The 27,747-nt window shown below is 43.4% G+C and overlaps 3 protein-coding genes across 7 annotated transcripts in view; 2 read left to right on the forward strand and 1 right to left on the reverse strand.

The window, feature by feature from the left end:
- CPSF7 (cleavage and polyadenylation specific factor 7) lies at positions 1 to 22,197 on the forward strand. 4 transcript variants are annotated; one of them, XM_081022164.1, is made up of 10 exons: positions 1 to 58; positions 553 to 663; positions 9,741 to 9,959; positions 10,891 to 10,994; positions 12,252 to 12,397; positions 16,509 to 16,911; positions 17,318 to 17,436; positions 17,525 to 17,693; positions 17,881 to 18,054; positions 20,220 to 22,197. In XM_081022164.1, the coding sequence occupies exons 2-9, from the start codon at positions 610 to 612 to the stop codon at positions 18,047 to 18,049; spliced, it is 1,383 nt and encodes a 460-aa protein (XP_080878290.1). In that variant the 5' UTR covers positions 1 to 58; positions 553 to 609; the 3' UTR covers positions 18,050 to 18,054; positions 20,220 to 22,197. The 4 variants fall into 4 exon arrangements, with proteins under 4 accessions (XP_080878290.1, XP_080878289.1, XP_080878292.1 ...); XM_081022163.1 differs by lacking the exon at positions 1 to 58 and adding an exon at positions 72 to 211; XM_081022166.1 differs by lacking the exon at positions 1 to 58 and having other exon boundaries at positions 615 to 740.
- The window catches only part of TMEM216 (transmembrane protein 216), a 22,916-nt gene continuing 8,691 nt past the window's right edge, over positions 13,523 to 27,747 (reverse strand). Inside the window, exon 5 of the transcript XR_013990953.1 lies at positions 13,523 to 15,635. The gene's annotated coding sequence lies outside the window, so the exon portion shown is untranslated. The remainder of the gene's footprint in view (positions 15,636 to 27,747) is intronic.
- LOC308485915 (fascin-like) overlaps positions 23,027 to 27,747 on the forward strand; it is an 8,578-nt gene continuing 3,857 nt past the window's right edge. The window contains exons 1-5 of one of the 2 annotated variants that reach the window (XM_081022147.1): positions 23,027 to 23,450; positions 24,202 to 24,451; positions 25,090 to 25,137; positions 25,972 to 26,253; positions 27,337 to 27,455. In XM_081022147.1, coding sequence (XP_080878273.1) covers positions 23,145 to 23,450; positions 24,202 to 24,451; positions 25,090 to 25,137; positions 25,972 to 26,253; positions 27,337 to 27,455 — 1,005 coding nt within the window. In that variant the 5' untranslated portion in view covers positions 23,027 to 23,144. The remainder of the gene's footprint in view (positions 23,451 to 24,201; positions 24,452 to 25,089; positions 25,138 to 25,971; positions 26,254 to 27,336; positions 27,456 to 27,747) is intronic. The other variant, XM_081022148.1, reaches the window with a different exon arrangement.

Below are 27,747 nucleotides of genomic sequence, written 5' to 3' on the forward strand. Positions count from 1 at the left end.
GGCGGGGCTCAGCAGGGAGGAAGGGGCGGGGCAACGGGAGGAGGCGCTGGCTGTAGCGGTGAGAGGAGGGGAGGAGGAGGAGGAGGCGGCCGAGGACGAGGGGGGGGGGGTGTTCGCGCGCGCGTTTTGGGCCTGCCTGGGATTGCTAGGCCTTGAGCGGTATAACGGGCCCCGAGCGGCGCCGGGGAGGCGGCAGAGCTTCGTGGCCGGGGTGAGCGCGGGGGAAGTGGGCAGCGGCGGCGGCGTGTCTCCGTCGCAGCGCGGGAAAAAGGAGGCGATGGCGGGCGCGAGCGTCCAGGCGCGCGCAGCTATGGCGGCCCGGGGAGGCGGGGAGGGAGGCGGCGGCGGCGGCCCGGCTCTCGGGTTCTCCGCTGCCGGTGGAAGGTCCCGTCGTCCGAGTGGCGCTGAGGCGGCGAGGGGGGCGGGCCGCCTCTGCGGGATCCCCGGCTGCGCGGGAAGGGGCCTGGGCTCTGCCGGCGGCGGCCGCGTGAGGCGGCGATCTCACTAACCTGCGTCTCCTTCCCCCTTCTCTTTGCTCTGTGACCCCCGCAGTGCGGCTCTTTCTTCTCCCCCCACCCCCGGTTCTCTCGGCGGCTCCCCTGGAGAAATATGTCGGAAGGAGTGGACCTCATCGACATCTACGCCGACGAAGAGTTTAACCAGGTGAGCGCGGCTGCGGACCCCGCTGGGTGGGCGTAAGGGCTGCGCCACCGTCTCGGCGGGATGTGGAAGGGCGGCAGGTGAGCGCTAGAAGAAGAGGCGAACTCTCCACGAGCCCCGAAACTTCGGCCCGTGCTGAGGTCTCAAAAGAGAGGTTTGTCCTCAGGTGCGTTGTTAGGCTGCTGGAGCATCCTTTCCTTGCACGGTAGAAATACGAAAATCTCTGTAGACGCAAATTCCGTTGTGTGAAAAGTTCGTTGAGTGAGAAGTGAATAGTGTTAAATCAGCGTTATAACTGGAGATTTCCTAATAAACTCCTCACATTTGCCAATTGGTGTGAATTGTTTTACTCTACAGGAAAGAAAACATCATGAACCAAATGAATGCATGTTGGAGGAAATGTTGAATCACTATTTGTGCGTGTGTGTTTTGGAATGTATGAAGTCTTCCTTTTAAAAAAAGAAATAGGAAGTTACAGCATGATAGAAATAGAAAGTAATAGCATGTTAGTCTACGTAGTCTCTCAAGTGAGAGGTACCTTCTTGGAATCAAGTTAACATAACAGTTGAGGATGCTGAATCTTTTAGAAATATGTAACCTGGGTCAGTGAGCAGACCAAGATGGTTGGTACAGTAGCTCCTGCATATGTGATTTCAAGTTATAGTATTCTGTCCCATTCGCCGCACCACATTGACACAAAAAAATTAAACATGGAAACTGACAGGCAATTATGCAGTTAATAACAGGCAATACTAGCACCTTCATAGGAAAAGATCCTTCAGTTTTGTGCACACATTGCTTGCAGTACATATTCTTTATAGCCTAAAAAGTGAACAGTTAAGTGATGTTAGGGGTGTAGGCGGTGTAGGTAACAGCAACTTTAGTCCACCTTACAGTTCTACTTCCTACTTTTCATGCCTGCTTATACCTAATATTTTTTGTTACAATTATAAATTGGGTCATCTTAGTTATTGAAATGACTGTGTTTAATGGGAGAAAGAAGTGGGAAGACAGGATAACCTTTTCTGTCTGATGTATTAACTTTGTGTGAGAGTGCATTGCACTAGAAATCAAATCTGGTTTGTGGTGTATATTGTTCCCTATTGATTTCAATCCTCAAGGCTTGATTACTGTAGCACACTTTGTGAGGCTACCCTTTATCTAGTCCGAAAGCTTCAATTTGTGCAGAATGCAGTGGCCAGACTGCTCAAAGGAGCAACATACTACTCTGCTGCGGAGGGAGCTGTTGTGGTTGCCTGTTTGTTACCTGCCTAGGTTCAAGGTACTTACATTAATTCACAAAACCCTAAACAGTACAGGCCTTTGCAGTACAATTTTTCTCTTTAATGATGTTTTATTGATGCTTTTTGCTGCTTTTATTTTTATATGCTGTTAACCACTTTGGTATATTTTGATGAAAGTGTGGATTATAAATACATAAATAAATAAATAGAAATAAACACCCACATGTGTTTCAAGTGTGTGTTTATGTATTACTTTTAATAGAACATTAAGAAGGCTGTGCAATTCCATAAGCAGTAGGACTGGAACCAAACTTACACTGAACAGAATTATACTGTAACCACAGAAACATGGCAACCAGCAGCCAGTTTGTTCATAATAACTCCTTTAGTGGCATTGTTCAGTGGCAGTGCACAACAACCCACGCAGGAGGTCCCAAGAGCAGTCCCTGCCATCTCCAGATAGTGACTGACTGCTGTCTGAAGCCCTGGAGAACCTTTGCCAGTCAGTCTAGCAAATACTAAGCTATATGGACAGTGGTCTGACTTGTCTTAAACCAGTACCCAATATTCCTACAAACCTGGGCTGAGGAACGTATAGCTCCATATGCTTTAGGGGCCCCCGCTACCTTTTGTCCTGGGCCGCATGGTTAGTGCTCAGGGATGATAGGCATTGTCGTTAAGCACATCTGGGGGGGGGGGTCACAGGCTTCCTACATATGCAATACTCATAGTCCTTACTCCAGGTAAAGATAAAGCATATAGTTTATATTGACAAGGTCCCAAGTTTGATCTTGCCACCTCCAAGCAGCACCATTTCATCTCCATTTTGTCCCATCCTTAACTCCTGGTCACACCCATTCTTTCCTGTTGGTTGATTTATTTACTACTATGCATAAGTTTCATTTCACAAGGGTTCTAGTTTACGTTCATTATGTATCCCTGTATGTGGTTATAGCACTAGATTGATTGGTGTACAAGAGAGGATTAATACCTATATGTCAGCTTTCCTGTATCTTGGTTTGGGATGTGTAGGAACATTTCCTCTTTTGGGTTGACATTAGGGGTGCCCAGTGCTAATTCCCTCCAATGTCAGGTGTACATTCAGGTGCATTCATGTACATGCCATCTTGCATTCACAACTAGTGCAAAGGCACTTAGCTGTTTTCAGTAATTTTGAATATATGAATGCTGGTGAAACAGGGTTTCTGCTGCTGCACTAATTGTTTTTTCTGACTGCATGGATCTAGGTAATGACCACATTTCATCTCTGGGAGCATTGGATGGATGGATGCTTGTCTCTGGAAGGCATGGGGTGTATGTTAAATGTTCCACTTGATCAGGGAAAATTTATTGTATTCTGCCAATAGTACCGCATTTTTAAATATTCTGTTCCCTATCAAGAGTAAAAGAAGTATAACACGAGTATGTAATGAATTAATTTTATCAGAGGTTTTCATATTTCTACAAAAGTTTTCTAGAGTAAAGGATTGTTCTTGTAAACTTGGTAATCTGTCCTGGTGATGGTGTTCTACCCTGAAAAAGTTTTAATTACAACAGATCACTGGTGTAGATGACACCATTATAGCTTTCAGACAAATATGTTTTATATATTTATTTGAAATTCCTAGTTGTGGCAAGAGGAGAAACATAAAAAAAAAATTGAGGACCAAATACTCTTATTCAGGTATTTGTTACATAATTCAAAAACTTTATGTGACTTTTGTGCACCTTCGTTGTGTGTGCTATGTCTATTTCTTGTAGAATTTCTGCCTACCATACACTTCATTCTGTATACTGTCAGCCACTCCTCTTTAATGTGTGCTTACCCAGTCTTCACCCATATTGGCTTGTTCCCCAGTGGATAGATTTAGGTCACATTCACAGCATACTTTTAAAGTACTATGATACCACTTTAAACTGTCATGGCTTCTCCCAAAGAATTCTGGGAGCTGTCGTTTGTTAAGCATGCTGAGAATTGTCAGGAAATCCCCATTCCCCTCACAGAGCTACCATAGTTCCCACAGTGGTTTAACAATCACCCCCTCTTCATAGGACACTCTAGGAATTGAAGTTATTGGAGGGGAATAGGAGTCTCCTAACAATTTTCAGCACCCCAAGAGTGCTTTAAATGTATGATTTGAATGTGACCTCATCAGTGTACATGGTGAGAAAGAAAGAACAGTATTTATAGGCCTATAGTTGCTTCTTCATCATGTATTGCCAAAGATGTCGTCAGCCACACTTGATCTGTTGCAGGATAAGAAGAATAGTGAAAATGTACTCCCCATTTCTTCACTGTATACATGGATGGAGCTTCCCTGGGGGCAGGTGGAGGGGGCGTACTCTGGCTGTGGATAGCAACTTCAACTTGGATGGTGGTGTTTTGTGGTGGGTTACCGTATTTTTCGCTCTATAAGACGCACCAGACCATAAGACGCACCTAGTTTTTGGAGGAGGAAAACAAGAAAAAACATATTCTGAATCTCAGAAGCCAGAACAACAAGAGGGATCACTGCGTAGCGAAAGCAGCGATCCCTCTCGCTCTTCTGGCTTCTGGGATAGCTGTGCAGCCTGCATTCGCTCCATAAGACACACACACATTTCCCCTTACTTTTTAGGAGGGAAAAAGTGAGTCTTATAGAGCAAAAAATACAGTATTTGCTACTATGTATGGCTTATTCCCCACACTTCTTACCTTTCATGGGAACCTGCTTACTAGTGTGCACCTCCTTTTGTAAGTACAGGAGTTGAACTTCTTAGCTGTTTGTGTACTGAGCAATGAGACAGGCTGCTTCTGGAGAGCCTGAAAACATAGTAAACATTGGACACCTGCCCTTTCTTCCTTTCTTTTTCTTACTTGAATCTCACCCATAGCCATAGTTGTGACATCACTGGCTGCTACACAAGTGCAAAGTTGCACCACCACAATGGTTTTGACAGATGTGAGCTATGTGCAGGTGTAAATGTTCCATTTGTGTAGGAGTAGGGCTGCTTTCCATGGTGCAAAACATGTGGGTTATCAAGTGTTTTTTCCACTGGATAGCAGGGAACTGTCTTCACATTAGATGCTGAATTCCCAGTTCATTTGCCTTACCAATCTGATCAGGTTGTGTGCATAGAACTCATATTTTTTAATACATTTATTCCAGAATAGTTTATGTACTGAGTCTTGTAACGTGTTTGGTGTGTGGCACCTTGTCATTCCATGTGCTTGTTCAAGAGTATGATGATTAGCTATGCTCTTTTTTTCAGTTGGGGCTGTACCTGAACCTCTGCTTAAGGAACATGGGAAGCTGCCTTATACTAAATCAGACCATTTGTCTCTGTAGCTCATTATTGTCTACAGTGACTAGCAGTGGCTCTCTGAATTTTCAGACGAGGGTATCTCCCAGCCCTATCTGGTATGCCAGGGATTGATGTTTTGATATTCTGCATGCAGTGCTGATGCTCTACCTTTCAGCTATGGCCCAGTCCCAGATCCTCTCTGGAGTGGGTTCTGATGTAATGGATGCTGCTGCCCATGTTATTTCCCCTCGTTTAAGAGTAACTTGGTTCCCATAGCTTTTCAATGGGTTGTCTTTATATGCTAACCCTTTCATTTCAGAGTTCTGTCCCTGTGTGTTTTGGCAGGAGGGTTATTCACGCTTGTCTAGCGGTGGAGAGTGTGTACTGTTTCCTATGAGGAAGTATGATGGTTATCAACGTACACTCATGGTCCTTGGATAGAATGCTAATGAGCAACATTTTTTTTTTTCCCATTAGTTTCCTTTTCTTCCATCTTAGCAGCATTAGGATTTGCACACCACAACTTCACTAGTGCAGTAGTATTACATGGATGTGGGAATACACCTTTGGACCCAGAGATGCAAAAGTTGCCTGTAAGCTTTCTTGTCCATAAGAGAATCCACTGAAGAACTAGAGAAGACATGACTAAATAACAAGAACAATTGGACCAAGAGCCTGTGAGCTTACTGTATGTAGGGATTCATCTGGAGGCCTTTGTCAATTTAGAGCCTTTTCAGTAGTGGCACACACCTTATTAAATACCTTACCCAATGAGATCAGTCAGGCCTTCACACTGTTTTTAAGTAGCAGGCAGAAACATGACTGTTTAAGAAGACTTTTGACTGTCTTTTCCCTACTCTCAGTTTAATTTGTTTAATGTTGTGCCTTTATGTGATTTTCAGGAATTACTTAAATTCTTCGACCTGGCATGTTAACAATTGCTCATTACCACTATTTTTTAGAATTGCTGCTCTTTTATGTTTTTAGATATTGTATGAAACTTTGTTTTGGAAACCACCCTGATTCCATTTTTCCCCTTAAAGGCAGGATATAAGTTTTTACAATAAATTAATAGTTGAGCCAAGAATATAGCACTGTGTTCTAGGATCAAGTTTTGGAAATGGAAATCTCAATGTATGGAAGTAGGCTAAAGATTTGAGCAAAGTTTCAGCAAACTATTTGTTTCCTCTGCAGATTCAGAGTGCAAACAAGAATGTGTTTCAGATGCAGCTTCATGAAAAACACACATTGTAGAGAATTCAAAGCCTCTGTGCCATGCAGAAGTAAAGAAGCACATACTATGGCTTGGGTCCAGAGTTCCTGCAGGCAGAACTTCGCTCAATCTGTGCTCCCATTGGAGGAAAGGAAAAGCAATCTCCACTGATGCTTCCTGCCCCCTGAAAAACTGCTCTTAGGGGAGGGTGTTAAGGAAGACCCTTTGGAACAGCATGGAAGGTGGCAGCAGGAGGAAATCTGCAAAAATGGCCATCATGGCCTCCCTCCAGCAGGAGCCATCCCTTCTACAAATGAAGGGAAACTCTTGATGAAGCCTCGTGAATTTAAATTTTGAAGAAAAGGGTCAGACTTTCCATGGAATTGAGCTTTACTCTGATTGTAAAAAGAAATAAGAGAGTCATATTTCAAATTTGAAAAGGGTCCAAAGTAATGAAAAGCAAAGTATGAAGCCAGTGAAATTCCAGCTGGATATTTTCTATACGGAGCTTTTTCTTACTCCAAATGTTTTAAAACTCACTCTGAAAACTGTTTTAACAGTTACTGATTCACTTGGAAGTACTAGGGTAGAGGTAAAACAAAAATTAACCCCAAACGTCTTCCTATGCTGCTAAAAAAGAAATTGTATGCTGTCGTGTCTTTGGTTTACCAATTGCATCTAATGGTCTTGATTCACTTTTTCAAGTTCCAATAAATATTGATTGGCAAAAAAGGAAAAAAGTGAGAGCCATCTAGGATGCAGGGAGAAACTGTGTAAATCATCAATTCTCTATTTGTGGAATTAGAAATGAATAAACTCTGGAATTCCCTCTTGCCTTGAAAAGGGGGATATCAGCATTGTAGTCTAAAAAGAATGCAGTTTGAGTCTGAAGAGACACAAAGTGTAGCACTGTCTCCTTGGGAACCATGGCCAGTGGAAAGAGAATCTCTAGGTGTTGCAGGGAAGTTGCTGAAAATAAATAGGTCTGTATTCTTTATTGAGACTATACTGTATTGTGTGTAGGGAAGAACTCTTGTGTCAGGCCTATTGCATGGTTCAAAAACTGCCCAGAAATACAGCAAATAAAATAAAAGATGTTACCTGTGTGAGACATGACCAGATAACCATGAATGTGCAGGTCTTTCTCACATGAATGCTTGCAAACACATTTAACATGATCTTTGGAAGGTTTCAATAGCATCATCAACAGCCACTACCCTTGTTTCTGATGAGTCATCAGGAAACTACTTTGTAGTATATGTGTGGGTGGTGTTGCTGGATATGCACTGTTTTCTCCTCCCCTGTAGCTTATGTGATTCTGTCTTAGGTTCCTGGAGGCTATTGGGGACATTCTTCTGATGGTGTGGGCTTTACATTGCTTTGCAATGGCAGTCAGTATTTGCTACAAGGCTAGAGTGGTCTTGTGCCCCTACTGTCTTAGTTTAGTTGAAAGTGAGTATCACAAACTGTACTGTGGTCTTTACTGAGGAAATCTAAATATATTTTTCCTTATGTCAGGAAGCTAACAATAAGTAAGTTTCCAATCTTCTGCTATGCAGATTTAAGAGGTATCCTAAAAATAGAATTAAGTGCTGATAGCTTGAAAATGTTGAAGTGACTTGATTTTCCTATCACCCTTTAATATCACTGCTGTTCTTAATTGATAACATTTTGTAAGCAGTAATTTTTTGTAGCATGTACCACTTTTTACTTGAAGACTTCCCAGTATTTAACTTTATAAAGATTGCCTGAAGCAGGAGCTGCTGTTATGTTTAAAATGGTCTGAAAGACCCAAGTTTCTCTTATTCTAGATAATTGGAAAGTAACAAGCATATCACTAGTTTTATGAAACCAACAAATGGTTGTGACCTTCATCCCAATATATTTACTTTAATCCAATTTAGCATACTCAGGCTAAAGCCCATTGAAAACTATGTAACAAGCTAACTGTGATTAAAAATTTGACTGATTTCAGTGGAGTTAAGCACATCCATCTGAAATTAGACAGTGGCCATGATCCAGTACATGCCAGAATTCTGATGTTCTTTATAACACAGGCGAAATTTGATTGTTTATATCCTGCATGAGTTTTTGCAGTCTTGCTAGTTAAAAACATTGAAGAATCCTTTAGGTGGGAAGCCATACCTTACAATAATCTGTGAATTACAGTAATAGTAATGTGTATTTGTTTTATTTATTCAATCTATTAGTTGCTTTTTTACCAGAGGAACACAAAGCGACTTTGAGTATATAAACAGACACACATATTAAAACTGGCATAAAGGAAAAAAAGAAAAAATCTGAAAAATCACCCTGTTTTTAAAAGGCAGTACAAGCTTTATGTTCTAGCTGCTGCTGTGTATACAAATTGGGCCAGATTATGTTGCGTGGGAATTTTATATACCACTCTACGTAATACTGGAATATATATATATATATCCATCCAGCTTCTAGATAACTTTAGGCTGACAGAAATTATACATATGTGTGCATAATGTGCATATTCATGTATTAGAATTCTTTTACGGTGCATTTTTTTAGCTAGCAAAGGATTGCTGTGTGAATCACAGTAGACTATAACTACATTTTCAGAAGACCAGTGAAATATCATTAGAGTTCCAATATAATTGTTTGCTTCTGATAGTGACTCTTTAAGTGTTGTGAGGATGAAATAATACCGCCTGATACCTACCAGTAACTCCTCTGAAGAAAAATGTAGAGGCTGATTTCTAGTGGGGTTCAGTATAAATCTTGACACAACCTGATCACCTTTCATGAACAGCCTACAACATGATACTGCTCAAATAATCCAAAATAGGGAAAGAAACCAAGAGGCCTTTCTGCCAAGTTGAGTGGCCTCTTATAGAGGTTGGTGGTTATGCTATATGTGATAGTCTCCTTCAGTGCATATATGCAACAAGGAAATACCCCTCATTGGAGCAGTGAGGAAAATGAGGTGGGTCTGCACATAGTGTAGATTGGGGGAGGGGGGTGTAAAAATGTGGTTCGATTACCCAGTCTTCCACAAAGAATGGAGAGGCAAAACGTCTTGTGCAGTAATAGATGGCAGTGAAACATGCATTCTCCTCATCTCAGAGAAAATGATGGGGTGCTTGGGGCTACATGAAATAGCTAGTCCTGCTATACTCTTTGCTCTTCCTTGCCACTAGCAAAAAGAGCATGCTTCTTTTTGAGAAGCAGGTTTTATGTTATTACTTAAATTGTGGAATTTATTATTTGATATAGGTGTGCTACTATTCTGTTACGAAAAGAACTAATGTGGAGAATTGGCCCTGCTTTGCCTCTGCGTGTGCTCAGTGATATCTTGTGTCTTCTAGGACTCTGAGTTTAGTAATGCTGACCAGATGGATCTATATGACGACGTGCTAGCTGCCAGCTCACAACCTTCTGAAAGTTGCCCTAGCAGCTCCGAGCCACCACCCGAAAACCGGCAAGAGCAGTCTCCTAAGCCAAACAGCAAATCACCTGCTATCCTGTATACCTACAGTGGGCTGCGTAATAAGAGGGCTGCTGTTTATGTAGGCAGCTTCTCTTGGGTGAGTGCGTTCCATAATCGGAGCAGAAAGTAAAGGGCCTAACAAAAACAAAACATTTGTGTGGAAAGGCTGCATCTGCACTTTAATCTTACTACTGTTCTTTAATGTTAATAGAGTATAGTGCCCCATGTGAGTGGGTAGGTTTTATGCTGCTTGCCAGCCTCAGTCCTCACAACACATTGGATAAATAACTAGAAGCATTGTTCGTTATGACACATTGCTCTATTTAGGACATTTTTACCCTGCTTTTCTCAAAGACTCAACAGTGGCTTCAAATAAATAAGCTGCAGCAACTGTGGATGAATTTTCTCCAGCAAGTATTCCGTACTATGCTAAAAAGCAGCACATCTCAGAGTTGGAGAATATGGTGCTCTTGCATTAGCAGGGTAACTTTTAAGAGAAGAGGATTTAACACATTTAAGATACGTCAGAAAATATGATAATAGTAGAATTGAGGCCCTTAAAACGCCATGATACAGACATTTTCACAAAATTTTCTGTAGCTGGCATACAGACATGAGAGTTTTCTCCTATGAATGAATCTCTTAGGACCTGAGTAAGTCATATTGGGCCTGCTGTGTCATGATTTAGGGTGTGTAGACTGATCACTGCCCTAAGTACACACAGTTCTTTTGAATACCTGTGGGATGTGTTGGGAAAGGGTTTGCTGCTGCTGCTCCTTCAATTGCTTAGGTCTGTCTAGAACTTTCATCTTCTGGGAAGATACATGTTCACATATGTACGCGCTCACACATCTGCAGCTCCAAAAGTGACTGTAGTGGGAGGGGTTTAATCAAGTGTTGCTTCATTAGACTATACCAGGAACAATATAGGAGATTGAGAAGGACAAGTTCTCTTACTAATATAAGATGATGTGGGTTCTCTAAAAGGTTTCACATTATAATGTAATTTTCTGCTTCTTCATACATAGTGGACAACTGACCAGCAGCTGACCCGAATAATCCGTTCTGTGGGTGTTTATGATGTGGTGGAACTCAAGTTTGCTGAGAACAGAGCCAATGGCCAGTCCAAAGGGTGAGCACTCCAAGACTGCTTCATAAAAGGACCCATCATGCGGGGCTGTTATTGTGGGAGGAATGATCTAGGGACCAGTGTGGTTGATAATGGTGTGCACATAAGTCTGGTTTTCTTGCTGTTTTTTAAGGTGGCCTTAGAAGTCCCTTTTACTGTCCGGTTTGGATGCCACTGCCTTCAAACTAAGTGACTACTTGTTATATGTGATTCAGGAAGGTGGTGGGCTCTGTCCAATTCTGCAGAGTGATCCCTTGTCAATGTGCTATTTGCTGCTGCTCTTAATAACAGCTTTAATTTGGAGGGCATGGAGCTGAAAATTCTGCACTGTTAATGACACTGTGCTTGTGGACAGCGGGGTTGGTCTGAGAAATCAGTCAAATCAGGAATGAGAGAACCGTGGGCCTGTGGGCCACATCTGGCCATCAGAGGATTCCCATCCAGCCTCCACAGCCTCTTGTCCTTGGCTCCTGGGCTGGCTGTGGAGGGCAGTGTTAGAAACTGGGATAGGAATACTAGGAGCCATGTGAGTGCCAAACCAAAATGTGTAGTGGGCCATTTTTATTGCTCCCCCCCCCCCCACCAGACCAGGCAGCCCCACCAATAAAAATTAAAATTGCTGCTGGGTGACTCAGGACGTCTGCAGTGTAGTGTGGCAGCAAAAGACAAGTCTTTTGCTACCTCTCTACCCTGCCAAACACCTGGGCCACCTGGCAGCGGGGCAGCAGCAAAAAACAAAGACAGATGGAGATGCTAGGCACCAAAAGTGGCGCCTGCACACCTCCATCAAGTTGCAAAAGGCCAATTGCAAAATGTGACTGGTGCCCGCTAATTTCAAACCCTGGTAGAACGAGCTCTCTGTCTCCCAAGCTATCACAGAAGTGCAGCAGATTGGAGGCACAGGAACTTCATCTGGATAAGTACTGCAGTGGGAGATAAAGGGATGAAACCCTTGCCGGAGGGGGGCACTCACATAGGAACAAATGGGAGGTTTTCCCTCAATGCATCTGTGTGTATGCGAGAGAGATAAATGTAATGAATGGTGTGAGCTCATATGTGTGAGCAGATGAGGATGGGGGGGGGGGTGAGAGAGGGAGTGGTGTGGCCCTGTCTAATTTTTCCTCCCATCCCACCCACCAATGCTATATAGCAGTGACATTTTGTAGACCTTGGGTGGGGGAAGATTTCTTGTCTTGGATTAGATGGTTTTCCTTACTAGAAGTTGCTGACAGTCTTCAGTTCTTTTTCCTCTGTGACCAGGTATGCAGAAGTGGTGGTTGCCTCTGAGAACTCCGTCCACAAACTTCTGGAGCTGCTACCAGGGAAGATTCTCAATGGAGATAAAGTGGAAGTGAAGTTGGCTACCCGGCAGAACCTTGCACAGTTTGAGGCTCAGGCTCGAAAAAGTAAGTTTAGATGGGGGTTGCGTTTGCTAAGTAGGGAACAAGGCAGAAATACAGGGCATTGGTTAGGTCTTAGAGAAACCTGAGCAGAGCTTTAAGCCAGAAACAATTTGGATGTGTGTGAATATCCAGGGAGTGGCCATGTATATTTTCTTTTTCTGTTGCTGCTGAGTGACGCCTAAGTAGATTTTATTATCCCCTTCTATGTTGCATGATTTGAGGCACCCTTGAAACTGAATGGGCTTAAGCTCTTGAAGCTGTTATAGCTAGGACCACCCCCAGCTCCTCTCTGAACCTTCTCCAGAATTTGTGCAGCCCTGAAGAGGTAAGGTGCCCTGTTTTGGATGCAATGCTCCAGCTGGGGCCTTACCTCTTGGTCATATAATTCATTTACTCTTATTTATAAAACACATATCCCACCCTTTCTCCCAAAGGAGCCCAGGGTGGCAAAGGAGGACCATAATAGATGGCCCTGTTTGTCAATTTCTGTGAAAGGTATGCTGTTGAATGTACTATCTGACTTAGTAAGTGGAGAAGAGGACAGTTTCCTCTGTTGTTTGCAGAATTAATCTGGACAGTTAGGATCCACTATGACAGTATGATCCTGTCATAGTCTCAACTGAATATAGAGTTGCAGCCTTGTCAGCTTTAGCACAGCTGCGTTTTAATGGTCTCCATGTTCTGCCCTAGAAATTGACTGAATTTCAGTGCAGAAAGTCATGCTGTTCCTATGTCCCTTATCTCCACGGGGTGTCATGGTGCTGTGGTCCAGTTCTCTGTGGTAGGAAGGTCAGTCAGTGTTGCTGAATCATAAGATGAAGCAGAGCTGCTTTTAGCCCTCATCAAGCTTTTCCCTGTGAAAAACTGCTTAAAGGGGCTTATCTTATCTTCACTAGGAGGTCGCGCTGGTGAATGGCAACGCCTGACAGTAACCATGGCACGTCACCATTTTTGACAAGGCCTTCGTAAATGACTTCCACCACTTTGTGATTCCTCGCCCAAAGGGCCTGAGAAATACAAATTTGTTGTTTTTAGTAATTTTATTTACACTCTGCCTCTCTCTAGCCCCCAAAGTGGCGAACTGTAAAGCAGACAAGCCAGTACGATAAAGAAAAACACATGCACAAGTTAAACGTTTGAAGTTCTCTTTATTGCACTCTCCTATTTATCACAAAGGAAACCTAAAAGTGGCTTCCGTTCGGTGACCATGAAGTGAATTTTTAATGCAATTCAGACACGTGCTGAGTTTGAAATATGAATGTTATTAGATTATCCCAGACTTGCTGTCACCAAGTCTCATGTGGTGATGGTATAACAGATTTCTGTGTCCCTAATTATTGTGTGTCATTGCAATTGTATGATCATGGTTTTTTTCTTTTGAAATGTTTCTCAGCTATATTTGCAATTAATTAATTTTGCCACATTGGGACAAGATCGCAATATGTTTCAAAATCCATCTTCTCAACATTCTCTCCATGTTTTTTTTTAGTTGTTTTTTTTTTTTAGTTCTTTTGATTATTGATTTCTTTCAATTATGCTTTAGATTCTCTATCTTGAATAAAGGTCTTAATTTTTTAAAAAATAATGTATCAAATCTCATAACATACTATAGTTGAGCTTATTGTACATTAAAATTCCAAATTAAGATGACACAGCTTTTTTTAACCTGGAGTTTTTGAAATAATATATTTTTGCTTTACGCAGACATTGTAAATCTTTGTAAATACTTCCTGTAATGCCCTTCCATATTATTGCCATCTTGGTTTGTGTCAAATAAAGTTGACTCTAAGTACAGTACTTTGGTCAGCATGGCTTGATTATTTCTCTGGGGTCAATAACTCTTCATTGGGAAGAATAAAGGAGTTATGTTTCCAGATTTAGGAAGCTTTCTGACTTTGAGGCCAAGCAACCGGCCTGGTGGAGCAATGGTGGATAGTATTGATTGCCTTCCAGTACTTGGGTATTGTCCCCTTGTTTTTCTAACGTTGCATTTATTAAGAATGTCGATTTCTTAATTGTAGCCAGAAGTATTCATGACAACTGAATCTAGTTTAATTCATTAGTCCGGATCTGCTGATGTATCTAAAACTATATTGCTCTCACAAGGACCATAAGTTTTCTTCCATTCCACAGATAGTTGCTTATTTCAGTTGCTTATTTTATGTAGAAGGAGATGCAGTTTGTATTACAGATTAAGGTTCAGAGACTTCTCTACATCTACATTTTGTATTCTATGAGAATGGAAATGTTGATTATTTTCTGGATGTAGTGGAAAACACTCAGTTTGCAGTAGGTGTTCAGGAAGTAGTTCAGTGACTTAAAAGTAGCAATATGTATATAAGCCTGTTGATATTTGCCTTTATATAAAGCAACGTATACGCATATATTGCAAGGTAGTTGATATTGGCATATTAGGTTTTAATATTTCACTTTATTGAAGAATTCTACTAAAATAACCAAATGTTCTGCTGAGTGTATTCACTAAGCAGTAGGTTCCTGAGGTCATTATTTCATGGGACAGGGGGAGGAGTGGGAGTTAAGCATATCTCCCAAAATTATGGGTCTTGAGGATTCTGTATAATTGTATAGTGTTAGAATGTTCAGGTTTCCACTCATTAGAATACTTATAATAGGAAAGGAGTAGGGATAACACTATAGCCAATTAGTGATTTTACTGAAGAAGACCATTCTTGCATAATCCAGTGCTTGTATAGTGTTAGCTAGAATTTCAGACACATTTTACATAATTAGTCAAGAGAATTAGCTCAGTGAGAAGGCCATTCATGTACAGTTTTGTGGCTGTTGCCTGCAGTTTTCAGATGGTGGAACAATTGCTTTGTCTGCAGAAGTTTCCATATTTAATCCCTGGCATCACCATGTAGGATTGGAAAGAGTCTTCTCTGAAGTCCCAGAGAGCTACTGCCAGTCAGTGTAGAGTATACTGAACAAGATGTGTCGATCACAGAAGCAGAATTGTAAATGTTCTGACTTGGATTAAGTCAACTTCCAAGTTCCTAGTCATCAAATGATAACCCATTTGTGGTGTTACGTTTGCACAGTGGGCTTCCATTAACACATTGAACTCTGCTCATTCAGCATTGGACCATCTATTTTAGTTGTCACTGTACCGAAGAGTGGGTTAGTCTAATATTCCCCTTATATTCAGCATGGTTTGATTAATTTTTATGCTGTCTGTCACATTTTCGTTCTTTTCTCTTGAAGCTTCCTGATTTTGCTTTTCCTTAAATGAGAAAGTTCAATACATTTGTCTCTGATAGTATGTGATGTTCTAATCAGTTACATTAAAAACAAATATTTTAATATATCTTTATATATAATATAACATACTGACTATGGCTGAGATGTAAACAACATAGACACCAGTTCAGATTTCCCCTTGGCTATAAGCTCAGTTACAAGGTAATATTAGGTAAGCCACACTTTTTCAGCCTAAACACCTATCTAGAATCTTTGCGATAAAGATCTGTCAAGTAGGATTATTAGCAAGTTTACTGTGCTAATACATAAAGCATTTTGAACACACTATAAGCACTATATGAATGATAAGTATTACTTGAATGCTCAGGCAAAATTTATTTCACTGAAAGTGAACAGTGTAAAATACACTCAAGACATTCTAAGACCATAAATAAAATGTTCTCAGTTCAGTTTGGACACACTGCTATTGTAAATTGTAATTCAAGTTAAGTATTTATTTAGCATGTTATGCTGCCTGTCCATCTGACTTGTAATCAGTGCATGATACAACTATCTCTGTCAACTCAGCACACAACACTTAAGAGAGCTCTTACAGGTCTCTTGGCCAAGACTGGGAATGCCCAGTTCCAGAGCAGGAAGGTATCTCTCTAGATACCTCAACATTTGCCCAAATCAACCCAAAAACCTGTGTGCACATACCAGCGAAACCCACTTTTTCTCACCTGTCTGAGATAAGAGTTCTGATATTTGGGCAAGGTGTTATTGCAATTCAGAGGCATGATGGTTGACATGGGTGTACTTACTGGAAAGCGGGGAGAGGGTTATTTTGTCAGAAAACTGACCTACCCAACTGCTACAGTGTTGAGCGCTTTTCCTCTTCTGTGATGTCTGACAGGGGTGCCTCCGAGGGCTCACTCAAGGGATTCCTCCGACTCGGTAGATGGCCGAGCCACTCCGACAGAGAATGCTGTGCCGCCGCCACGCATTGAGAAGCCTCCTGTGTTGCCTTTCTTCAACCGCCCTCCTTCTGCGCTTCCTCTCATGGGGCTGCCACCTCCACCCATACCACCCCCTCCTCTTTCCTCAAGCTTTGGGGTTCCCCCTCCCCCTCCAGGAATCCACTACCAACACCTCATGCCCCCTCCCCCTCGACTTCCTCCACACCTCACTGTGCCACCTCCTGGGGCCGTGCCACCTGCGCTGCACCTCAACCCAGCCTTCTTCCCCCCACCCAATGCAGCAATGGGGCCCCCGCCAGACACCTATAACAAGACCTCGGCAGCATACAACCACAGCAGGTGAGAGCAAGCCCATTCCCAGGAATCTGAGAAGAAAAAAATCAAAACTAAGCAGTGCAAAGAACAGTAGCTAAGCCTCTTGTTTAGCAAGGCTGCAGACCTAATTCTCCAGGGGCTTAGTTATTTTGTTTTTATGCAAAGAGTGATGGTTCGACTAGACATGAAACCACCTTCTCGTTGGTGGTAGAAAATGCCTTGCATAGCTCTAGGGCACGACAGCTGACAACTTGGTTCATAAAGGATGCTACTATGTCTGCTTTGGGGAGGGGGGCAGTACCTGGTCAACCACACATTGCTGTTTTGAAAGGCCTTGAATTGCCATGTCTATGAATAAGGAACTGTGTCATAGTTCTGCTTGAAGCTGTTTATCCTCTGTGCGTGATGGGTGTGTGTTTGTGTACTACAGCCGGGAACTGGGCCCATTGCCACCTCCTGTCAGTGAAGCTGAATTTGAAGATATCATGAACAGGAATCGAGCAATTTCCAGCAGTGCCATTTCCAAAGCTGTGTCTGGTGCCAGTGCAGGTAACCAGAGCTGGTTTTTGCTACCTCTTGCCATTTCCCGCTCCTGGTCTCATTCTTACCATGCCGCCTTTGCTCTGTTATATTGCAGGGGACTACAGCGATGCCATTGAGACCCTGCTCACAGCCATCGCTGTGATTAAACAGTCACGTGTCGCAAATGATGAGCGGTGTAGAGTCCTTATCTCTTCACTCAAGGATTGTCTTCATGGCATTGAAGCCAAGTCTTACAGCATGGGCACCAGCAGCAGCTCCTCCAGGTGAGCTTCAGGCACAGTTATTGCCAAGTCATCCAGCTACTGTCACTCATGTTGCTGATGGGCGAGTCTCAGTTGTGCTCTGGTCCCCTTCCTGGGCTTTGTACAGCTAGGTAGGAATAAGTGCTTTTGGTAGGGGAAAGGGTCTTGTTACAGCTTGCCAGTAACTAGATACCTCTTTGTTTTCCAGAAAACGGCACCGGTCTCGGGATAGATCACCCAGTCGGTCTCGTGAGAGCAGTAGGAGGCACCGAGACGTCGTCCATAATGAAGATCGGCATGAGGACTATTTCCAGGAAAGAAGCCGGGAGCATGAGCGACATAGAGACAGGGACAGAGAAAGAGACCGACATCACTGAGAGAAGTGAGAGATGTTTCCAGGGTGCTTTACCTTTCCCATCCCCTCCAGCCCCACCCAGTGTATTTTCCTTTCCGAAAAAAGCACCCTTCTCTTCAAGTTGAGTATCATCCCTCTTGTAGATGCTGGCTAGGTAAGGTTGATTTCTCTTATGCTCTGGAAGACTTTCCATTGCATAATCTCACACTTCTCTTCAGTGAGTGGACTGGTCATGCATGGATCTTAAGCTACCAGGGCAAATACATATTGTATTGTGTTCTCCATGCAGTATGTTCTGCTAGGTAAGATTTTTCAAAAATAAGGGAGCTGCCTGCTCCCTGATTGACTTGCACTTTGAGTACATGCTTGAACTGTTTATTTTCTAACTTAGTAGATTTATAGTATATTCAGCTGGGCTCGGAATAACTATGTGTCTCAGGCCAACTATGCAACTTTGTTAGGGTACTTTTCCTTATTCCTTGCACTGTGACCAGTGGATTGCCGTATTTTTCGCTCCATAAGATGCACTTTTTCCTTCCTAAAAAGTAAGGGGAAATGTCTGTGCGTCTTATGGAGCGAATGTGTGGTCACTGGAGCCGAATTGCCCAGGGGCGAAATGCAGATCATGCTTTTTTTCTTTCTTTCTTTTTCTTCTTCTTCTTCTTTTTTTAAAGAGGGAAGTGGGTGTTGAAACAAAGCTGCTGATCGGCAAGTGATCAGAAGGGAGATAAGGGACGCTAACAATAAAGGAGGCTGCCTGGGATGGGGGAGGTAAAAGCCCATGGATCCTCAGGATTTTTACATTGGGTCACCCGAAATTCACCATCAGATCACATAGCATGTCCATGGCTACAGCCTGCCCCCCAAAAATCACGCACCCACTGTTTTGTGGGGCCGCAATGGCGCAAAAACGTGGTTACAAAGCACGGATCCACATGGATTCTCAGGATTTTTGCATTGGGCTACCCCAAACTCAGCATCAAATCACATGTTTGTGGCCACAGCATGAACCACAAAAATCATACATCCACTGTTTTGTTCAGAATATTTTTTTCTTATTTTCCTCCTCTAAAAACTAGGTGCGTCTTACCGAGTGAAAACGACGGTATTTCTGTAGGTTAGAATCAGATGCGTGGTAAATGTGTCAAGGGCCCAGTCTATATATTGCAATAAGTCCTGGTTACTGTGAACTAGTAGCATGCTAATGCAAACTGCTCAGTAGCTGCCAGTTTGCTGCTGCCCTGCCATGAATGACAGCAATAACCTGAACAAGACACAAGCCACAAGCCAAAGTTTGTTCTTGACTTACTGACTATTGTTCAAGAGAAACAAGCTGTGATTCCAATGTGCATGTTAATGACAAGCCAATCTCCATGGCTTATTGCTCCCATCCATGCCATGGGAGAAACAAAGTGGGAGTGCTTGGGCAGTTTTGTTTTTACGTTTGTGCAGAAAGCTACTTTCGCCCTTCCTGACTGTATTGATTGTGTCTTAGGCTGTACCTCTGCAAGCATTAATTCAAATTCAGTCATCATTAGTGTGTTTGATTTATGGAATCCCTGATGAGCCCAGCTATGACTCACAGACGTAACTATCTCTTTGAAGAGTTTTTACATGTGTTCATGTTTGCTGGTCTTGTTTGCCTCTTTGTAAAGCAAACCAATAAACCCACTAACAAATCCAACTTTATATTACTTTGAATTCTCAGACCTAGTATAAGGGAAAGAAATTGCAAAAAAAAAAAAGAGTTCAGATCTTTTATTTCAAGAGGCGCATCACAGACTAGTATTGGTAGAATAACTTCTCTAACTTGAAAATTAGCCAATTTTTTCCAATGGCAATCTGCCTTGGGTGCCCTGGAATAAAAAGTGGAGTAGAAACTACAAAAATAAGTAAAACATAGCCTTGCAACCTCACCACCCTCTTTGCCTTATGAATGTGACTAGCACCTAAGGTGACGATGAGTCTGACTTGAGAGTAAGTTTGATTCAGTAGGTAAAGTGCTGAGTCTAGTCCAGTTCAACCATGAGCTAAGACAACCCTGTAGCTTTGGTTCCCTATTGCATGTGGAAATAACTGTGACTTCCCCACGGAGTTACAGTCCAGGGTTAATGGGCAAAATTCTCAACATACCTCTTTGAAAGTGCTATAGAACTTACTAGCATTTCCAATTTTGTTTTGTCTCTTTCTAGGAGCGTGGGAAGCATTCAGTGTTTTTATGGACTCTTATCTCCTCTCCTTAATCAAGACTAAAATATGGAGGCTTCTCCACCCCCTCCTTCCCACTGCCCTCTGCTCTTTCCGGACCCCTTGGAAGGGACTTTGCCTGCAGAACTCCATCTGGCACACCATGGTATTGGGACCTGAGCTCTGCCTGTGTGCTGTCACTGCTGCTTGATGGAGAAGCACTGAATGACTTGGAGGGTGGGAGGGGTTGGTTGTCTGAGCCACCGTGACCAGGGGGCCACTTCAATCCATGGATTCTTGGACCCAAAGAGAATGGTGCTTTCCACAGAGGTCTCTTGCCTCTTTCCTTTCCGTGGCTTTTTTAGGAGCACTGGGGAAGGAGCCCATCCAGCTCGTCTCCTGCGAGAAAAACTGGTGCTTCAGCACAGTATGAGATGTCTGACCCTATTCTCCCCGGAACTTGTGTCCACGATCCACACTGCATTGTTTTCTTAGGCATCGAGGCATCCATTCCTCCTTAAATCTGATCCTTTTTCCAAAGCAGCTTCAGTCTCGCCCTCCAGCACCGTTGTACACAGCTTAGAAAACAGTATTTCCCTGCTAGGATGGAAGGCAGGCTGGCTGCTTCTTCGGGTGACCCCTCTTCTCCCTTCCTCCTTTAGTTGCGGGAAAATGTCACCTCCTTTCTACCTGGCTTCCTCTAGAGGGGCCTGCGTTGGTCAACCGGCTCGCAACGTTGAATCTCCCTTAAAAAATAGATCTGGCTACTGCAGGTCCGCTTTCCACTGATTTGCTAACCATTTTCCTCGCTTTGTTTCATGCAATAGCTGCTCCAGTTGTAACTTCTGATGTAAACCTTTGTTTCTGGGGCCAGCCCCTCCCAGATTGCCGCCTTCCTTGTTGTAGAGGAAGTGTTGTGAACGGAGACCATAGAATGGAAAGGGGCAAAGTCAAGCTGAGGCTACCTGGAAGTTACCGAATGCAGCACACTCTAAGCATTTTTAAAATTCTATGTGATGTACTTGTTGAACGTGTTGATTTAAGGTCCAGAGCTTTCCTTGGCCCCTGCCTCCTTTTAAAAGGAGTTCCTTTTTGGAGTGGTTCACTCATGAGTTTGCTTCAGATAGCTCCATACCTCACTGATCTCTGGCATGCCAGTCTAGGGAGACGATTAGAGACAGTGGGAGGCGTCTCTTCACACCACCATATTTAGCTGTGTTATGTAATCGTAAGTAGGGTTTCTGGAGCCACTCTAGTCACCAGGCAGCCCTTTGAGACCAGTTGCAGCAAAAACCTGCGTGTTCGGAGCATTATGGGACAAAAGCACCTGCAGAGTTCTTGATTAAGCTCTCATCTTTGAGTTGCAACCCTTCGGGTGTTCATTTTCAGCTTTCATTGCTCCATCCTAGCCTGAGCACCCAGTTACTTAAAATCAAGGTAACACGTTACACCCTGGAATATGCAGTCTCCAGCAACTGGATCTCGGTAGTGAGGCCAAGCATCTGTTGTGTTCATGAACACTTAATGTGATTGTTCAGCTGCATGGTGAAGCCTCCCTTGTAGAAGGACCCTGTTTTGTCTCACAGAACAATGTTGTGGCCTAAGGCGGAGGGGGTGGTGTCTGGCAAAGGATGTTCTTGTGTGATGTGGCACCTCCTTTTGTACTGTTGATCACAGAGGTGCTCAGCTCTAAATGTGGTTTTTTTAAAAAATAAAACGGGGAAAGTTGTGTAAGCAATGGAGTGACAATTTAAACTGTAAAATATATTAAAAATTGATGATTGGAAAAGTTGCTTTTTACATAATGGACATTTTTAGTTTGTTTTGAAATAATGGAAGTAAGAAAAGAAAGAAATGAAACAACAGAAACATAGCCTTGGTTCCTCTCAACTCACCCACCCCTGTTCTTCGTGATTTGATTTGTTTGTCTTTTTCTGATAGGTTGGAAATTGTGTAATAAACTTGATGATATTGTCAATCTTTTATACTGCATTGTATGGCTTCTTTTCATTTTGTAACTATTTTGAATGCTGGGTGAGCTGTTTTCTAGAATCTCCACTAAATATGAGCGGGGGGCAGGGGGAGACCTTGATATGGAAAAGAGGATGGATAGATAAGACAGGTGCCATATTTTGGCTGGGTAGTAGCCCTTGTACAACCATGGTTTTATGTATTGCTAAACTAGTTCCAAACCCACTTTATGTACACATATTAAAATGATTTTTTTAAAGCTTCTATCTCTCAGTCATCTCCATTTAAAGGGGAGTGTCTGGTAGCAAGCCAAGGAAAGATTTGAGACCCTTGAGAATTTCTGCCAGTGTGAAATCAGTACACCGAATGAAGATTCGATGCTCAGCATCATTTTAAGTAGCTCCTTTAAAAAATATTTGCTCTGGAAAACATGAACAGAAATCACAGGTTTCATAAAAAGGGATAAGCATTATGCTGAACAGAGATGGGGAAATGAAGCCACGATGGAAACAGATGAAACTCAAACACTTTGAAAGGGGATTGTGCCTTTCATGTGAAATTGAATATTACAGGCAAGGATGCAAGGAAATATAATAGCATATAAGGGCTTTCTGTCTATGGCAGGAAAAGGTTCAGTTACAAGAATATTGTCCTGATTGCTAGTGGTATTCAGTGAAATGTTTCTGGGGATCATAGGCTTGCACAGATGGTTTGTGTTTCACCTTCCTGAAGGTTTGTCATAAAAGGGTATTAGCCTGTGACTGGCGGGTGAGGTGGTAGTACTTTCAGAATGCAGCTTGAGTGGTGAACAGTCTGTGGGAGGGGCTTAATGCTGAGTGGGTGGGTTTACCTGGTTGCTAGGTGATGATTGTGATCTAAGGGACCAGGATTAATCTCAAGTGAGCCCAGATAACTGGTCTGATGAATGGGTACCATTCAAGTCTCTTGTTATTCTCACCATGACATACTCACTAGAATTTGGCCTTGTTAATGCGGCCAACCGCTACCTGACTGCTGAACCTTTCCGTTTCCAGGTGGCAGCCACAGGCAAGCAACTGAAGCCTCGCCAGTTGTGGGTACTGCAGTTTGTGAGCCCACAGGGAGCTGGGGCAGCTGGCCCAGGAGAAGGGGCTGGCCAAAAGCTTCACCTGATCAGTGCACTGAAACGCTACTTGGCGGCTGACGCAAATGGAAAAGTCACCTGTGACCAGGACAAACCAGGGCCTCAGACCTTCTTTCTCTTGCATCAGTATCCGGATGGCAAGGTGCTGTCTCTCACCCAGGCACAAGCATCCTATCAAGTGTAGCTTATGTCCGATATTATCGGGCTGGAATTCTGGACAAAGAGGGTTGGGTGGGTGAGACGGAGGGCAGAAGGTAGGAAAACAATGCTTAAAGTTGCCTCAATAGGGCCTCAAAACTATTCCTCTATTGCCCAAATGTGGGCCTCTTGTTTTGCTTACAAATGTCTTTTACAATTAAGAGGCAGAAATGAGGGCAGGATTGAGCTCGATATGCAGACTAGTTTGCTGTGGTGAGAAGCAGGGTCTTTTCTTAGTGTGCAAGTTTGTAAGTCCAGGCAGCAAATTCCTGTAAAGTGCATCAGGAAGAGTGTAAAATGTCCCTGGACTCCCCGCCCCCCCCCCCATGGTCTCCTTGGGAAGCTAGTCACATGAGCCAAAGCTCTTTGTCCCTGTCGGCCAAACAGTATGATAGTCAGCCACTAAGGGCTGAAGGGGAGAGAATGTGTCTGAATAGCTTATTTGAGTCCCTGTGCTAAGAGTTGCCTGGTGTATCCTTCAAGGTGCCCTAGCCACTTCCCATCCACAACTGGAAATAACTGTTGCACAATGGAACTTAGGTAATCATGGCAACTCCATAAGCCAAAAGGTGTAACGTAATTGGTGTAATGATACCTGAATTTTATTCTGCCATGTTCTTTGCTCTCATTGAGAGTGTTCCTGCTTTTCTTGTCTTGGGCAATGTAGCTGACCAGACATCCTTCCCTCCCTGCAGGTGTCCTTGCAAAATGAACAGTCCAAGCGCTACCTGGGTGGAGCAGAGGAGAATGTCACTTGCTTTGCCCAGGCTGCCACCGAAACTGAAAAATGGACCCTTCACCTGGCTGTGCACCCCAATGTTGCCATGTACAACCCCAACAGGAAGCGTTATGTGCGGTGTGATGATAAAACGGGGGTGCTGCGCTGTGACCGTGACATGCCCTGGGGAGCTGAATCAGTCATCACTATCTACTATGATTTCAGAGGTGAGTGGTGGCATTTTCCTATTTTGTTTTCAATTGATATGTCAGTGTAACACACATCTCCCCCCCCCCTTTGTGGGGGGGTGTTAAAGAAGCAAAACAAGCATTCTGCTGTAGGGTTACACACACACACACACACACACACACACACACACACACACACTTTTACAGTAATTCCTATTGCAGATGAGGACTTATAGCTTACCATACTAACAAGAAAGTTGCTTCCTCTGAACTAAGGATTGTTTAAAGTTTTCTGTTATCCTCTCCAACTATGAATCGGACACCTGGGGTAAGTCTGAACACATGGAAAGGCTTGAGAAATTTGAGAGATGGAGAAAGTCTGTACCTGTTACAGGCTTTCTCCTCCCACAGTGAGAAAGTTGGTGCTTTATTCTACAGATGTTTGTCTGCTTGTGGTTTTACCTGTACATGAGGATATCTAAGTGCTACAGGTGGGTGGGGTGGCCTGGGAAGGCAGTAAGTGCTTCTAAGTGGAAGGTCTTAATTCAAAAAGTTTGAGTGACACTGCCTTATTTACACATCTCTATCCAAAAGCCACCCAAGCACCTTCTAAGATAGTCCTCTGTTATTGATGTGTGAAAAAGTTCAGTTTGAGTCATTTGCATCTCCTCCAATAGGTCTGGAGTCCAATGGTGAGAGAAGGCAATTTTCCCCATACATACCAGGTGAATTCAAATTCTGTTTACCCAAGAAGTCACTGTGGCTGGCAGGAATTTTGATTTCCTTAACATCATTAATTAGCTTGGGTAATTCTTAGAACTACTAATTGCCCTATGCAAGACTTTCTGGTAAGTTAGACACCAGTGCAAACTTTCCAAATAAGACAAGAAAGGGAATTGTCTGTGCAGAGAAGTTTCCAAGTGCAAATCCTCTTTCCTGACCGTATTGATGTTGGAGGTTCCCCACTCTCTCTCACACACTTTTAAGTGAAATTGCACACTAGGCTAAAGAATCTAATACAACCAGTTTTTAAAACACACATGTAGTGTGGATAAAGGTGTGTATTAGTGCAGATGAGAACATGACTTCAATCCCAATATCAGCCTGCATGTGCCCATGGCACATCTCACTATACCTGGGTTGGGGCAATGGCCTCTAGCTTTATCAAGCACACACGTAAACCCCCAAAGTAACTATGCAAGAAAAATAGGGTGTAATCTACGAGGAAACAAATGCAGTGTCAGCACCACCAACGCTGTACAAAGCTGAGACCCAATGAACGTCAACATGCCTATCAGAACAAAGCACACATGTACAAATGATATATGAGATTCTGGGCAAGGGAAATACAATGGGAAATGTTAAGGGCGAACAGGACTAGGGTACTCTAAAGGGTTGGTGTTTGGAACTGCAGGCAGGGTGGGCCTGTGTGGCAATTCTGCAGTAAAACAAGCATCAGCCCTGATGCTACTTTGTAAGACAATTGATTTGGAGATTGTTTTCCAGGACTGAACATCAAGCTGCTGTCAACCTCTCATCTCTCTCGCCTTTGTCTCCAGTAAAGAAGTATGGATTGAGGAATGGGGCTGGCAAACTGTTGGCTTCCAATGGCTCACTGGTGCCAGATGTTACCCCACAAACGTTGTACTCCCTGGAGGTGCATGGCGGCTTGGTCGCTCTGCGGGATGAGGAGGGAAAGTACTTGACTGGGCGAGAGGGTAGCATGAGAACCGTAAAGATGGACAAACCTGGACGGGAGGAACTCTTCAGCATGGAATCCAGCCCTGCCCAGGTCTCTATGCGCTCTTCCTCTACTAACAAGTTCATTTGCTGCAGGCCAGGTAAGTCAGGAGAAAACAGCACTATCTATATTGCATTGTACTTTGTGAAGCCTCTGCTGCTGATTGGCTGTTCCGGTCTGATGAGATGGAATGTTTGTGACTATTCCACCTGCTCAGAAAATGAGGCACAGTAGTAGTCCACATTCTGCGAGCAATGGGACAGTTGTCAGTTTGGCTGGGTAAAACTGAGATAAAACTGACTTGGGAGGCAGGGTGAAGGCTGGGAGGAGTTCTTAGAAGGCAGGTAAGCTTAGATGCTGGGACCTTAGAGGCAAGATGGCTGAAGAGAGGGTGCAGAAGTAAGAAGCAGAAAAAGGGCACATACAATTGAAGTAGCAAGGATCCAGTAAGATTATGGTCCCTGAAAAAAACCCACAGCATTTCTTATTAAAAGTGGTGTGACAGAAGTGCTTGGGAGGCTAACCAGAATACAAGATGGCCAATCGAAATGGGCTAAGTAGGCAGTGAGCTGAAAAAGCAAAAACTTGAGGAAATGAATGGTGTAGCTATAGAACTGGGGCAAGAAGACTGGAAGAAAACCACACAAAGTGCTTTGACTAGAGAAACCCAGGATGGAATTCAATGTCACTTTCAAGCGATTGTTCTGCTTCCCAGATGAACTGATTCACCTTTCCCACATACACTGTTCGGGGGTCGTCTTGAACCTGCAGAGCAGATTTGGGGGGCCATGGGAGAAGCCATGTAGCCAAAGATCTTCCATCGGGCTCCCCTGGTGAGACAGGTTACTTGAATCCACACTCTGCACTCCTTTGGAAGAAATGAAGTACAGCAAGCCAGCAACTTACGGCACATTTAACTTGTGCACAATTAATCCAGATCTGAAAGAGGATTTGAATTTAGGATTGCACGTGACGTTTTGTGCTCTTAAACCAGCCTGCCTCCAAAGATAAAGATAGGAAGGTCCAAATGATCCTAGGTCAGTTGACACACAGACAATGCCCCCATTCTCTGCATGATGTTTTCCTCTTTCAATCCACAAAACACTGATTTCAGCCTGCAAGGAGTGGGCAATGGCATATGTAGGAATGCTGACCTAGGGTGTTTCTTCCCTGCCCCCTGCAGGTGCTGATCTCTATGCCAATGCTATGGCTGTTGGCAACACAGAGATCTTCCAGGTGCTGTTTGATGACACCACAAAGAAGGTCTGCTTCCGTAGCCACAGCGGAGCATATATGTCCTTGGTGAGTGTGCCTGCCATGCGTTACGAGGAACAGCAGCAATCAGGCAGGACCAGCTATTTCAATTTGTTTCCTAACTATGGAGAAGGACTGCAGCTCGTAGGTGGTAGAGCACCTGCTTTGCATGCAGAAAGCCTTTTTTCAGCCACAGCCACTCATTCCAGTCTTGTCCCCAACCTCCTTCCGACTATATTCTACAGTGGGCAACACTGAGACTAAGGAGGGAGGAAGCTGACAGGCAGCCCCACCCCACGACTGGTTGTAAGTGAGAATGTGGGGACTGATCAAGGGCAGA

The sequence above is a fragment of the Podarcis pityusensis genome (genome assembly GCF_964106645.2).
Source record: "Podarcis pityusensis genome assembly, chromosome: 1".
Lineage (NCBI taxonomy): Eukaryota > Metazoa > Chordata > Lepidosauria > Squamata > Lacertidae > Podarcis > Podarcis pityusensis.